The sequence below is a fragment of the Equus caballus genome, chromosome 9 (assembly GCF_041296265.1).
Source record: "Equus caballus isolate H_3958 breed thoroughbred chromosome 9, TB-T2T, whole genome shotgun sequence".
NCBI lineage: Eukaryota > Metazoa > Chordata > Mammalia > Perissodactyla > Equidae > Equus > Equus caballus.
Window position 1 is genome coordinate 3,214,159 of NC_091692.1, and position 13,591 is coordinate 3,227,749.

Genomic DNA, 13,591 nt, shown 5'->3' on the forward strand with positions numbered 1-13,591 from the left:
CACTGTTAACTAACTTGAAAGCAAGTGTTTTATAGACAACCTGTCAGAGATGGCGGTGGGATGCAGCAGAGAAGAGAATGCACTCACGGGCTTGGAGGTATCCAGAAATGGATTCAAACCCTGGTTCTTCTTGAAATCTCTGAGCCTTAGTTATTCTTCTTTAAAAGTAGAGTGAGAATAACCTAACCCCTAGGACTCGTGTGAAAATTGAATTAGGTCATTATCTTAAAGGACCCAACAGATGGAACTCAATAAACAGTCTTTTCGAGCCTACCCCAACGCTCTTAGCATGAGTGTACTTTGAGGTAGTTCTCCTTAATAATAATAGTAAATCTTCCAGGACTCTTCATACTTCTTTTTGTTGTTGTTTGTTCCACGAAAATTTATTTATTGTGAAGGAAGATCAAGAGATAAAATTGTGGCATATGGTTTAAGGGTAGATCCCCTTAGGATAATATCAACATTTTATCTTTAAAATTTTTTCAGGGATATTTGGCTTCTGAAATTCCATTTCATAAGGTAAATGAAATCTTTCTTTTTTCCCCTCAGCCCATTTTCATTAAATTTGCAAATTAAGCCACTGTAATTAGTAAAATTAAATCTGCACATCACTTTTTTCAACACTTAAAAATCTCTATTTAAAGTGCTAAAATTTTTTTATTTCCCCCAGTTTTATTGAGATGTAATTGACATATAACTTGATATTTCCAAATGTTACCAATTAACAATTCTCTATCAAAATTTACGTATTTTTGCACTACTTTTTAAAAAATATAGATTTTTTTCCATCGATCTGGTTGTCCCTGATTGAGTTTCAAGTACATATGGATTTATATGGAATATTCCAGGAAAAACAAAAAGGCTTCTTCAGCATGTGCTTACATATTTGATGGCCTTAGGGAATAAACTGTTAGTTTAGAAGAGCAGAGGCTGTGTAGGTTGAACTCCTGGGTAAGTGAAAGCAGTCCAAAGATGACAGCCCTGGAGAAGTGTCCTGCGAGGAGACTATGGGTAAAAGAGAAGTGAGTGCAAAATGAGACATCTTGGATTTTATGTGGATCAGAAGCTGAAAGAGGCAATGTTTGTAAGCAGAAAAAGAGGGATAAACGTAAATGGGAGGGGAGTTAGGACCCCAACTCTAGATGCTCATTAAATTCAACATCTTTTCTCTATATAGCTTTCTGCTTGTGGTAGTACTCAGACACATCCTAGGTACTTAACAGAATGGAGAGTCAGAATGCTTAGAGTTCAAGGTAATTATATGCCTAAAACTTGAAATGAATTACCAGCTATATGGATGTTACCACAGTCCTGTGATGAATCATGCCGTAATCACGTGATGAAAAGGGGAGTTGTCTTTTTTTTTTAATATGTTGATTAACATAGAAGTTCAATTTAAAGTTACTTTTAACAAAGCATCAAGTATTAGGAGGCAAATTATCCGGCAAAGAGTAGCCTGCTCCTCTCCCTTCAGGAGCTTCTGGCCAACCTGAGCCCGTAAGTCTGGAATGCAGGGAACCCAAGCATCAAGTCTGGATGTCGGTCATCTTGAGCCAGACCAGAGTGGATCAATTAATCCCATCCTCCAGAAAGCAGAATCTGAGAGGAGGGCAGTGGGCATTTGTGGACAGCGGAGGTTAAGAAAGAGTACCAGCCTTGGAGTTAGACAGGTCTAGGTTTAAACCCTGGGCTGTGGGAGGCAAGCAGCCGCGTACAAGCTTCAGAACCCTGAGGAGGAGCCTTCACCTCTGCAAAGCCTCAATTTCTTCTCAAGCAGAATATAGATTTTAACGCCTAATTTGGTTATTGTGAGAATTAAATGAATTAATGCTTGTAAAGTCTTTAGCATAGTGTTTGAGATGTACTGGGCCCTCAATAATAGTACCTTAAAAAAAAAACTTCCCTTTTGAGTAATAGTCCCCTCTGCCTTGTAGAGCGTGGAATGGAAGCTTGGGCCTCCTCCCACTCTGCTCAGGGGCCGTAGTTCCCTCTGCCTCTGAGGCAGTTGGCCATTTTTAACCAAAAAGGGACAAACGATGTGTCTCCAGTCAGCAATGCTAAGAATTGTGCCTGATCCCCGCTTCCTTCTGGGAGCCCAGGCAGCTCAGATGATTCTAGAGTGTGAAAGGAGGTATGACTACGTGAAAAAGCATTACCAAGGAAGCTTATTTTTCTGGTTGTACTTCTTTTGAGCGCATTTAGAGCCTTGAAAAGGTGGACCTAGCCAGGGTCTGACATATCCTGATCAGTTTTCTTTGCCTCCTTGAAAAGTCCTGAGGATCTTCTCATCACTCACCCGGTGGCTATTCGTACGTTGATCCAGGCTTAAATTGGGCTTAAGAGAATTGTGGGCATCGAAGGAGAATTAAGATATCACTCACTTCACAGCGTGGCATTCGGCGGAGGTACAGGGAAGGCCGCGACTGGACTTGGAGCCTGAGGTCTCAGCTTCTCGGCTTCTTGCTAGTTTCGGTGAAGTCTCAACGTCTCTCGACCACAAAACGATAATTCTTACTTTATAGGATTTTATGTGTGGTGGTGGTGAAATAAAACAACGTGAAAGTATTTTACAAATTGTATAGAACTGTCCAAAAGAAAGTCCTCTATTCCAATGGACCTGTATTTGATGTGTAAAATAAATATTGAACCATATTTAACTTTAATATTAATAAAACCTCTATTTATAAATTCCAATATTGCTCTAAAATGAAGGAATTTATTCCCATCTTTGGTGTCTATGAAATGTACCATTATGAATAACCTAAATTACGAATGATTAGTACTTTTATCAAATTTTAAATTAGTATCATGAAACTAATTCCAATCAGCCTGAAAACACGCAAATTATTCTCCTTACTAAATTACCATTTCTACTGTTGCTTAAGTCTCCAGCACGGGTCAGACTGGAAATCTCAAGTGCACAGTCATTTTTAATTCAGGAAATCCACAGAACCATATCTGGTAATATTCTGCCCTATCCGCTATCAACATGAGAGAAACAGGGCTTGGTTTTATAAGACCTAAGATTATGATATTTCTCTTCTGCTATATAAGAAAATAAAACAATTGGAATTGACCTGACCTTTGTGTGCTTTTTTTTCCGCACCTTTTTTTATACATATGTATATATACTTCCTGATAGAGATGATGAAACATTGGCCTTTTAAGGCAGGGAAGTTTCCATAAAAATCCCCAAGTCGTGCTTTCTGCTGTCTACTGCGTGCTCACTTGCAGGCAGTTATTCCAGGCTTTATCTTTGTTTTCAGAAAAAGGAAACCAAGTAGAAGATCATGGCAAGTCACGACTGGGGATACGACAGCCCAAATGGTAAGAGTTCTTCTGTTCAAGGAGATCAAAATGATAGCCTCTTTCCTTTTCCAATGAAAGAAGCATTGAGCATGGCAAGTAACCGTCAGTCATAGTTAATGGTTTGAGTTGCCTGCCTGGAATAATTATAATAGCTTTGCATGAATTCTCGCACTTGCTCTTGGGGGCATGGTTGTCTATAAAATGTATCCTCTCTCTCTCCCTCTCGATCTCTTTCTCTATCTAATATACATATATTAGAAACCTAGTGCTAATCATAAAATGTTTATAGTGTGATCCCATAGACTATGAGTATTTGACTCATGGAAAAGGGACATTCTCAAACATCGAATTTTCATTAAGGTAAACAGAATATCGCTCAAGATACCTGAATAAACCCTAATCTAATAAGCAAACAGTTAGTTATGCTCCTAAAACTTGGAATCAAGCATTTGATAAAGTTTTGATTGTGTGCATATGTTTGTCCTGGTAGGTCCTGAAGAATGGGTCAAGCTGTACCCCATCGCGAATGGAAATAACCAGTCTCCTATTGATATTAAAACCAGTGAAACCAAACATGACACTTCCCTAAAACCTTTCAGTGTCTCCTACGATCCAGCCACAGCTAAAGAAATTGTCAACGTGGGACACTCCTTCCAGGTAAAATTCGAGGACAGCGATAACCGATCAGGTAAGCCAAAAGACCCTTCTGAGTTTTTTCTTTGACTCCACTGGGGAAATTAAAACAATGGGGCTTTAAGAAACACAAACACTTGGGGTTGCCTGGTGGCATAGGGGTTGGGTTCGCCTGCTCCACTTCTGTGGCCCAGGTTCACTGGTTCGGATCCTGGGCACGGACCAACACACCACTCAAGACATGCTATGGTGGCATCCCACACAGAAGAAGCAGAAGGACTTATAACTATGTACTGGGGCTTTGAGGAGGAAAAAAAAGAGGAAGATGGGCAGCAGATGTTAGCTCAGGGCCAGTCTTCCTCACACACACATACACACACAAAAGAAGCACAAACACTTATCCTCAGTCCTTTGTGCACATGTGTCACATTGCTGTAATCTGTAATCTTGGACTTTTAGAAAACTCCCAAGTGGTAAAGATGATTTTTGGAACTCCCAGCTTTGTCTTTTTTTCTGTCCTTTTTCTCAGTGACACCATCCCATGTCTCATGGTTTCCAGTATCTTCACGCTCACTTCACACTCTGAATAAACAGTATTTTTCCAAAAAGGTCTACTGAACCATTGTAATGAATATAAAAACTGAAAAGGCAAAACTTTTCTAATTGGGATGAGGGGTAGGAGCGCAACGGGGAAGAGAAACGGGTGAAAGAATATGTTTATTTTTTGTGACCAGAAAAATGGGTTTATAATTTTGAAGTGCTTGGGTACCAGTAAGGAAGTGAGTCTTGCATGGAAAAATTCTGTGCATAAATATACGTGTCTATCTTCCTCTCCGCTACTAGATCATAGTGACTGGCTTGTCTTGGTACCCTAGAGTCTAGCACACGTCGTGCTACATAGTAAGATTTTCATAAATGTTTATCAAATAATTTGCTAAATGACAATTCCTTAAGACAGCTCTACTGATTTAACGGGCCAAACTTGTTTTAGCACTCTCCTACAAGGTTCTGAGCCGAAATTTTAGGCACCTTGGGGCTCCATCCATGGATAATATTAGATTAGGTCTGGTATTATGTATGTTTAATTAATCATATGATTGGGTAGACTCTCTGAAACGACATGGTCATTCAATGTTAAAATTTAAAAAGTGATTCCACTGTCCCAGTGGTACTTTCTCTTGGTCCCTGGCCAGGGATTCTCAACCAAGTTGTCAAGATACACTGCTGTGTCTTAATCAGTTACAAAGTATGTGATGAGCAATTTGTTACTCAGAATAAATTACTAAAGATCTTGATCCCTACTGCCTATAGTCTTTGTTGAAAGAATGAATGAACAAACTTGCAAACTAAAGCAGATTCAAGGAAAACCCTGTAATCATATAATTCACTCAACTTCCAATGTGCTTTGTTGGCAGCAGAAAAAGGTAAAATTACAGATCATATGCTGAGAATGGTATATAACTCAATGCCACAGTCGGAGGTGCACCATACACATGAATGCCATCAATATCATCATCGTGGATGTGGAAAAAAATCCAACAAGATGAAAACATTGGCAATAGTGTTTGTTTTCATTTCTACCCAACCCAATTTGCTCTAGTGGTTAAGATTCTGTGCTCTCACCACTGAGGTCCTATTTTGTTTCCCAGTCAGGGGTCTAACCATACTACCTGTCTGTCGATTGTCATACTGTGGTGGCTGTGTGTTGCTGTGATTCTGAAAGCTATGCCACCCCTATTTCAAACACCAGCAGGGTCACCCACGTTGGATAGGTTTCAGCAGAGATTCCAAACTAAGACAGGCTAGGAAGAAGGATCTGGCCACACACTTCCGAAAAAAATTGGCCATGCAAACCCTAAGAATAGCAGCAGGGCATTGTCTGATAGAGCCCTGGAGGGTGAGAGGATGGCACAAAAGGACCAGGCAGGGTTCTGCTCTGCCAGACATGCACCACTAGGTTTCAGAATCGACTCGATGGCACTAACAACAATAACTCAATGTAGTGTTGGTTTATACTAAATGCAAAGATAAACTGGAGCTTCTGATCTTAAGGCTAACAGCAGCTCCCTTTTTCTTCTAGTGCTGAAAGACGGTCCTCTCCCTGGAAGCTACAGGCTCTCCCAGTTCCATTTTCACTGGGGCAGCACAGATGACTATGGTTCTGAGCACACCGTGGATGGAGTCAAATATTCTGCAGAGGTAACGTAAGCTAGTAAGTGGGAGAGAATTACCCTGAGAGCGCTCCCAGAAGCAGCTCCCTTACCACAGAAGACACCATTACAATGGCTCCAAGGAATGAACATTCTGGTTTCCATAAGGAGCTCCCAGGCTCCATTAAAATCAGACACAGACACAGAGGCACCATGTTTGGCAACAGAGGGAGATTTTTCAAGTGACAGGGGCAGCTGAACTTGGAGCTGAGCTCCTGAGCCCAAGAATCATCTTCCCCTTCAGAACGCCTCAAAACTGTTACCTTGACGTCAGGCTGGCCTCAAGGAGAGGTGCTGCTCTCCTTTAAACCTCTGACCCCACATGGAACACACCAGCCCTCTCTTCTTATTTAAATGTCCAAGTTTGGACACACCAGTAGTGTAGGTGTGGCCAGGCTGGAACATTTCAATAAGACTCTACTAAGAGTGCAAGTTTCACCGCAGGAACGGTCACCGAGAGTAGTGTAAACCTAGATGAGGTCTGAGGTTCCCTGGCTGCAGGCACCAACCTCCGGCCTTTTGACTTGCCCTCATATGGAGGTTTGTGATCCACTTCAAGACATTTTGTCTGTAAATCCATAGAAAAGTTGGGAATATTTTCATCAAACTGTCAACAAACGGACAGGGAAATTCAAAGGGAGAGATTTTTGCTCTTTATATGTTTGAATATATAATACATATGTACCCATATATACAAGTTGATTTATTTATCTTACTTTTATAAAATGAATTTGTAATACATTTAGTTTTGCCACTTGCTTTTTTTTTCCCCACTTATCAATTTATCATGGTCGTTTTTCCAAGTCAGTAGATTTAATTCCACTTCATTCTTTTAATGGCTGTATAGCATTTCAATCATATGAATATATCAGAATTTATTTAACTGGCCCCCCCTGATGGACAATGACAACGCCTTCTGCTTTTTGTTCCATTTGGTGTTTTTTTTATTTTACCAAAAAGTGATGCAACAAATATGTCTGTACTTACATCTTATGCACTAGTGAAAACAATTATGTAGGGCAGATTTTTGCAAGAGGGATTGCTGGGTTGCAGGGCACATAAATTTTTAATTTTGATAGAGGATTGGGAAATATATACAAATATAACTTGCATTACATTACATTATAAAGCTTGGCTAATAACTTTCAATGCTGCAGAAACTATTAAGTGTTTTTTCCATTTCTCCCTCATAAAATTGAAGTTGACTAAAATCAATGAGTTGGGAAACTAAATTCATATTCTCTTTTGGGAGGGATATTTGGTGGTATCTAAAAAATCTAAATGAGTGATCTTCTTATCTAATTTAAGAAAAATAAAAATAATCCATGCTAGAGATGAGAAATGCTTAGCCATAAAGTTGAACATGGGTGAGGGGTAGGAGGGTGGAAGGGAGGGGTGGGACAGACACACACACACACACATCAGGTAAGAGGAATAGAGAGAAGTGCTAGGAGTGACAAGATGATCACCCGACACTGAGTGGTCAGAAAAGGATTCTTGGAAGAGCAGCATTTCAGTTCAGCTCTAATTCAAGACAAAAGTTTGCCTCTGAAAGGAAGGATACTCCAGAGAAAATCCGCAGATAATGAAAAGATTCAAAGTTGTGAACCAAGCGAAGAGGTATAATCTAGGCGACGTGCTGAAAGACGATGTTGATAAGTGGGGAGAAGTAAGAATTAATGATAACTGTTGTACTTTTTGATTGAGCAATTAGGTGGATGGTGGTACCTTTTTCTAAGAAGGGAAAATGAAACCGGTTTGGCAAGGAGGAAATCAAGAGTTCTATTTTGGCCATGTTAAGTTTGAGATACCCCTTAGACATCCACGTAGTGCCATCCAAAGGAATCAAGAAAACATGAGTACGTGCCTTGATATATCTGAGTTCCACAGAGAGTTAGGCTGGAGATGTTGGTCTGAGAGGTGCCTGGATGTGCTCAAGAGAATCAACCCTTAGCTAAGACTCCCAGATACTCCAGGATCCCCTTCTCATAAAGTTACTAAGACGCACCTGATGTGAGAGAAAATTTTTTTTAATTTTTGTCCTAAAACTAGTTAGTCAGAATTCTTGATCTTTTCACACCAAAGAGAGATTTTTTAAAAGAGGAATAATATTGTATTCAATTTTATTGTAATGCAATTACAATAGTATTGTAATGTGACAATATTGTGGGAAAAGAAACTTTACTTACTGGTTCCAGGATCTGCAATCCTTCTTATGAGTGAGAACACAGCCCTTCCTATCCACTGGATAAGTTGCATCTAGCTAAGCCAAGCTACAACTTCCTATATCAACAAGATAACTCATAACTTACTTTTTGTCCCCACACTGGTATACAGAACTAACTAGCCACATTATCACTTTTAGCTTCACCTAGTTCACTGGAATTCTTCAAAGTACTCCAGCTTTGATGAAGCCAGCTCACAGGCCGATGGCTTGGCCATTCTCGGTGTTTTGATGAAGGTGAGTTGCAGAGCTCGGCTAACACTCTCTCTTCCCAATCAGACCTCAGAATAGGATGAAAGGAGGCAAAGAGATATTTGAGTCTTTCTTTTTGAAAAGTTCCCTTTCTCCTAATGCCTACAGGTAGACAAACAGCTTGTCCATAATTTGTGGCTTTGTTTTATTTCCGCTTTTCCTTCTTGAAGAGAGAATTCAGTTTCAGGGAGGAATTGAATGGGAAGGCATTGGAGGTGGGGAGGGATTTCTATTTTCCAAGGGCTTCCAAGTCCCCTTTCTTCTAAACTTCCTACCTAATAGGTTCAGGAATTTATCAATTTAATGTTTCATCAGGAAAGAATTATTAGAAGGAGTTTGTCCCATAAAGAAAGTTCAGAGGATCTTTAACATGGTAGATGTTGCTCCAATCTTCTATTGGAAAGTCCCTGAAAAGTTCCATAGGGAAATTATTATTAAATTGGGTATACTTGTGTGACTAACGTTCAGAATTATAGTAGTTGTGGTGCATCCTTATTTAGCACTTATAATCTGCCATACGCTGTACTGATTGTAACTAATAGAGCAGACCAAAAGGAAGAGTTTGTTTTTGTTTCACAGTTTTACTCAGTTCCTGGATTTTGAATTGTACGTCTTTGAACATTTGGCCACTTTATCTGTGGTTACGCATCAAAAACCATTTGTAGAGTACAGAGCCCCACGAAGACATACACCTAGCCAAATTTGCTCTCCTAAAGCAGAGATAAAATACTTTACCTGTCTTCAGTTGCTGTTTTTAATTGAAAAGAATTTTTTAGCTAGAGTTTGGTTTGATAACAATTTTTATCTCACACTTTATTTCTTTTCAATTTCCAGGTTGGTGAGGCCAACCCAAAACTGCAGAAAGTACTTGATGCCCTGAACGAAGTTAAAACTAAGGTAAGTAGACTAAATAAGTGAGTCAAAACCAGAGAACACGAATCCACAGAACTATGGAAATCATTTAATTATTATCATTAATATTTGAAGCGGGGAGTAGGAGGGCTGGAGCAAAAGCTACCAATTGGAAAATTGAGGTGCTACTTAGTGCTTGCTTCTGGGAAGGTCTCTGACTCAGGGGTTTGCTTTGTTTTGTTTTGTTTTTCATCGTTATTGTTTATTTCACCAGGACGAAGCCTATAGAAAAACAGGTTACACAGCCATTCAAACTTTCTTTAAAAAACTATATCCAACTAAAATGTAAATTTTTTTTCTTTTCATGAAGAAACATATCTTTACTTCTTTAGAATTCCAAAATGCTGGAGTTAAGTATATTCTTTTGAGATAGCATTAACACGCAATGCTTGATAACCAGAATTCCCACCTGTCAGCTAAAAAAAGATGTATTTTCTGATATATCTAAACTTAGCATTACTGTTTTAATAGTAAATAGTTAAATCATACATCATATTTTTATGAGTAATGCTTCTCATAATGCTTCTTTTTAAAGAATAATGCTTCTGAATTAGTAGAGTTTACCCCAGGAATGCAAGGATGGTTTGATATTAGACTACCTCCTAATATAATTCATTTCATTAACAAATTAAAGATTAAAAACCATGTCATCAACTTGTTAGATGTTTAAAAAGCATTTGATAAAATTAAACACAAATTCCTGAGGATAAAAAAAAAAAAAGAAAGAGAGCCAGCCATGATGGCCTAGTGGTTAAAGTTCAGTGTGCTCCACTTTGGCAACCTAGGTTTGGTTCCTGAGCATGGAACCTCACCACTCGTCTGTCAGTTGCCATGCTGTGATGGTGGCTCACACAGGAGAACTAGAAGGACCTACAACTTTGCACTGGGGATTTGGGGAGGAAAAAAAAATGATAGGAAGATTGGTAACCGATGTTAGCTCCGGCAAATCTTTCCCAGCAAAAAAAAAAAAAAAAAAAAAAAGATCTTGATAGAACTATTAATAAAAAAGAAAGAAAGAAAGAAAGAAAATTATCTGAAAACTTATTGAACTTTATAAAGAATATCACCTTGAAACTTGGATCAAACCTCAAACTTAGCAGTGAAATATTTGAAGCATTTCCATTTTGATCAAGAACAAGACAGCATACAACTGTGACCACTATAATTGAACATTGCAATGAATGTCCTATTCAATGCAATAAAATAAAGAAAGAAATAAGAGCACATATCAGGATAAATATTAGAAAAACAAAGACAAAAATCTGTCATCAAATGCAGATGATGTAATCATTGACATCCACCTGGAAAGTAAAAAAATCAGCTGAAAAAACAGAATCAGTATTCAAGTCTAGTAAATTTGACTATATAAAATATTAACACATAAACACCAGTTTATTTCTTATACACCAGTAATGACAAATCAGAAAATAAAATAGAAATAAATAGAATACGGTTAAAACATAACCAATACACTTGTCAATAAATATCTTTGCCACTGGAACAGTATCTGGCATCATTTCTAGAGAAATAATAAATGCTTTATACTGGAAATTAAACATCTTTTAAAGAATATAGATTGTAAAAAAATTTTTGAAACTTTGTTTATCTTCAAGCAAAGAAGAAGGAAGATTCCTTGGTCAAAATTTCAGTGTAGCACATTTTCAGTGTTGTATTACTTGTATCGTTTATATCCACATACACACCAGTCATGAAATGCTATATAGTAGGAAAATTGATTAAATTCTCAGCTAAAATCTTAATATATACCAAAAAAATTATATAAATTCACACACACCAAGATTATGTAGCATATATGTCATACATGTATATGATATAAGTATTTGATATCATGGTATAATAATATATTACTTTGCATTTTCTTTCAGGGCAAAAAAGCCCCATTCAAAAATTTTGACCCTTCTAGTCTCCTTCCTTCATCCCCGGATTACTGGACCTACTCCGGCTCTTTGACTCATCCTCCTCTTTATGAGAGTGTAACCTGGATAGTCTGTAAGGAAAACATCAGTATCAGCTCAGAACAGGTAGAGTATCAAAGATGAATGAGTGGGAATTGGGAGTGCAAAGCAGGAATGCCGTTTCAATTCATAATATTAATGAGGGGATTATTATTTCAATTAGAATTTGAGGAGTTCATTTTCCCTTCCAACTAAAAGAGATTCATTTCTGGCATAGGTCTATTGAAAAATCAAAAAGAAAAGTGTATTATAATACCATTTTTTGACTTTTTGTAGAAAAAAATATCTGAGATTCAGAACTCTCTCTATTCTTTTCACCTAAATAAGGAAGAATTCAGCCTTGTTCAACGTCTTCCTAAAAGTTTCAGAAACAAAGAAAAATCCTTCATTGAAAGGTCTACTAAGACGTTGAGAAATTGTGGTTCTCAACTGGCGTACTTTCATAGTCAACAAAGGTTTTTCGCTCCCTTTTTGAAGCTTAAGCTCTTAAATAGCCAACAAAATATATCATTTATTATTGTTTATATTAATGATAATAACAAATACCATTGAGCAACTACTTTTATTAGGAGGCTAGCAAATGATTTGTCAGCCAGTTCTCATAACGAAGCTATAGGACATGCCATGCAGCCTACTGATTAACTGACACCTCTTAGTGCATGCTATATGCCAAGCACTATTCTAAAAACTTTGCAGGAATTAACCTATCTAGTCTTCACAACAACATAATGAAGTAGGTGCTATATGGAAACAGGCACATAGCAGATAAGTCACTCACGCAAGCTCTCCCAGTTGGCAAGTGAGAAAGTTGGTATTCTAGTCCAGTCGATCATTGATAATTTAAGCCAAATGCCTAGTTGAAATAAATGTGAAGGAATTTTGGCTTTCTCTCTTCCCATTGGTGAAAGCATTGCAACCCTCGACTTAGTTTTCCAAAGACCAGTGCATTAATTATACTGGGAATAAAGTGCTTTGTGTAACTTTGATAACTTTTGATTCTTTCAATATTTCATCCTTCCTCCCAGCTGGCGCAGTTCCGCAGTCTTCTGTCGAATGTTGAGGGGGGTAAAGCTGTCCCCATCCAGCACAATAACCGACCGCCCCAGCCTCTGAAGGGCAGAACTGTGAGAGCTTTCTTCTGAGGGGCCCGGGAGGGAGCTCATCCTCCCTCGAAGAACACAGCCTTGCTTCCCACACAATCCATAAACAAATCTATTTCAATACTAGCAAGACAGCATTCCTGCAAATTAATCTGTAGAACTAAAATACTTTAATTTTTTTCTTAATGCTTAACTCAAATAGCAATCTATAAGCTTGCAAAACTTGTGCTTACTTCAAATTTATTTTGTGGAGTTCTTTATAATTGCAATTAAGGTGTGCTGAATAATTTCTTAGAGATTTGTGTCTCTTGCCATTTTATTCATTTTAGTTGAACCAATAAAATAATTTTATCCCTTTCTTGTTGTTTATTCTGTACTCTATTTCTAAAAACATTAAGTTTCTACCCTTTTACATTCCAATATCTTAAATGCCTTATTTACAATATTATTTTGCCTCAAATGTAGCTTATTACTAAGAGCAGCTTGAGATGAAATATTATGAAATTCATTTGCTGACTCGAAGACAAATACAGAGCAAAGAGAACAATTGGATTTCATATTATTATACTGGCCCAACATTCCTGCCATTTGTGTTCTCTGTGATAAAAATGACATCCTTTATATCAGAAGATGATGCTTCTGGTGATTGCTTCCATTTTTCCTCCCCCCATTAGCAAAGCCAATGGGTTTTCCCCCCATTATTATAACTAGTTAGCTTGCACAGAGAATCTGTTTTTCAAAATTGGAAGAAAAGTCACCAGTGAATGGTTTATAAAAATGATGAAAGAGTCATTTGGATTTAGAATCACGTAGAAACAAGAAATAATCTTTTAGTCAGATACGCATTTACTCTGAAACCAGTTCTTTCTGAAGCCGTATCTATGTTGAGAATTCTACAAATCTCGTGTCTGGTATTTAGCCTGATGATGTACTTACTTTCTCCTCGCTGAGAAATCATATTAGAGAGCAAAGCCC

General features: G+C 37.9%; 1 protein-coding gene across 2 annotated transcripts in view; it reads left to right on the top strand.

The window, feature by feature from the left end:
* CA1 (carbonic anhydrase 1) overlaps nt 1-12,975 on the top strand; it is a 104,612-nt gene extending 91,637 nt beyond the window's left edge. Inside the window, exons 2-8 of one of the 2 annotated variants that reach the window (XM_070221207.1) lie at nt 3,267-3,327; nt 3,800-3,997; nt 6,023-6,141; nt 8,518-8,613; nt 9,463-9,525; nt 11,427-11,582; nt 12,542-12,974. In XM_070221207.1, the coding sequence (XP_070077308.1) occupies nt 3,291-3,327; nt 3,800-3,997; nt 6,023-6,141; nt 8,518-8,613; nt 9,463-9,525; nt 11,427-11,582; nt 12,542-12,658 (786 nt within the window). In that variant the 5' untranslated portion in view covers nt 3,267-3,290 and the 3' untranslated portion in view covers nt 12,659-12,974. 2 annotated transcript variants of the gene reach the window in all.
* Nucleotides 12,976-13,591: the final 616 nt, after the last annotated feature.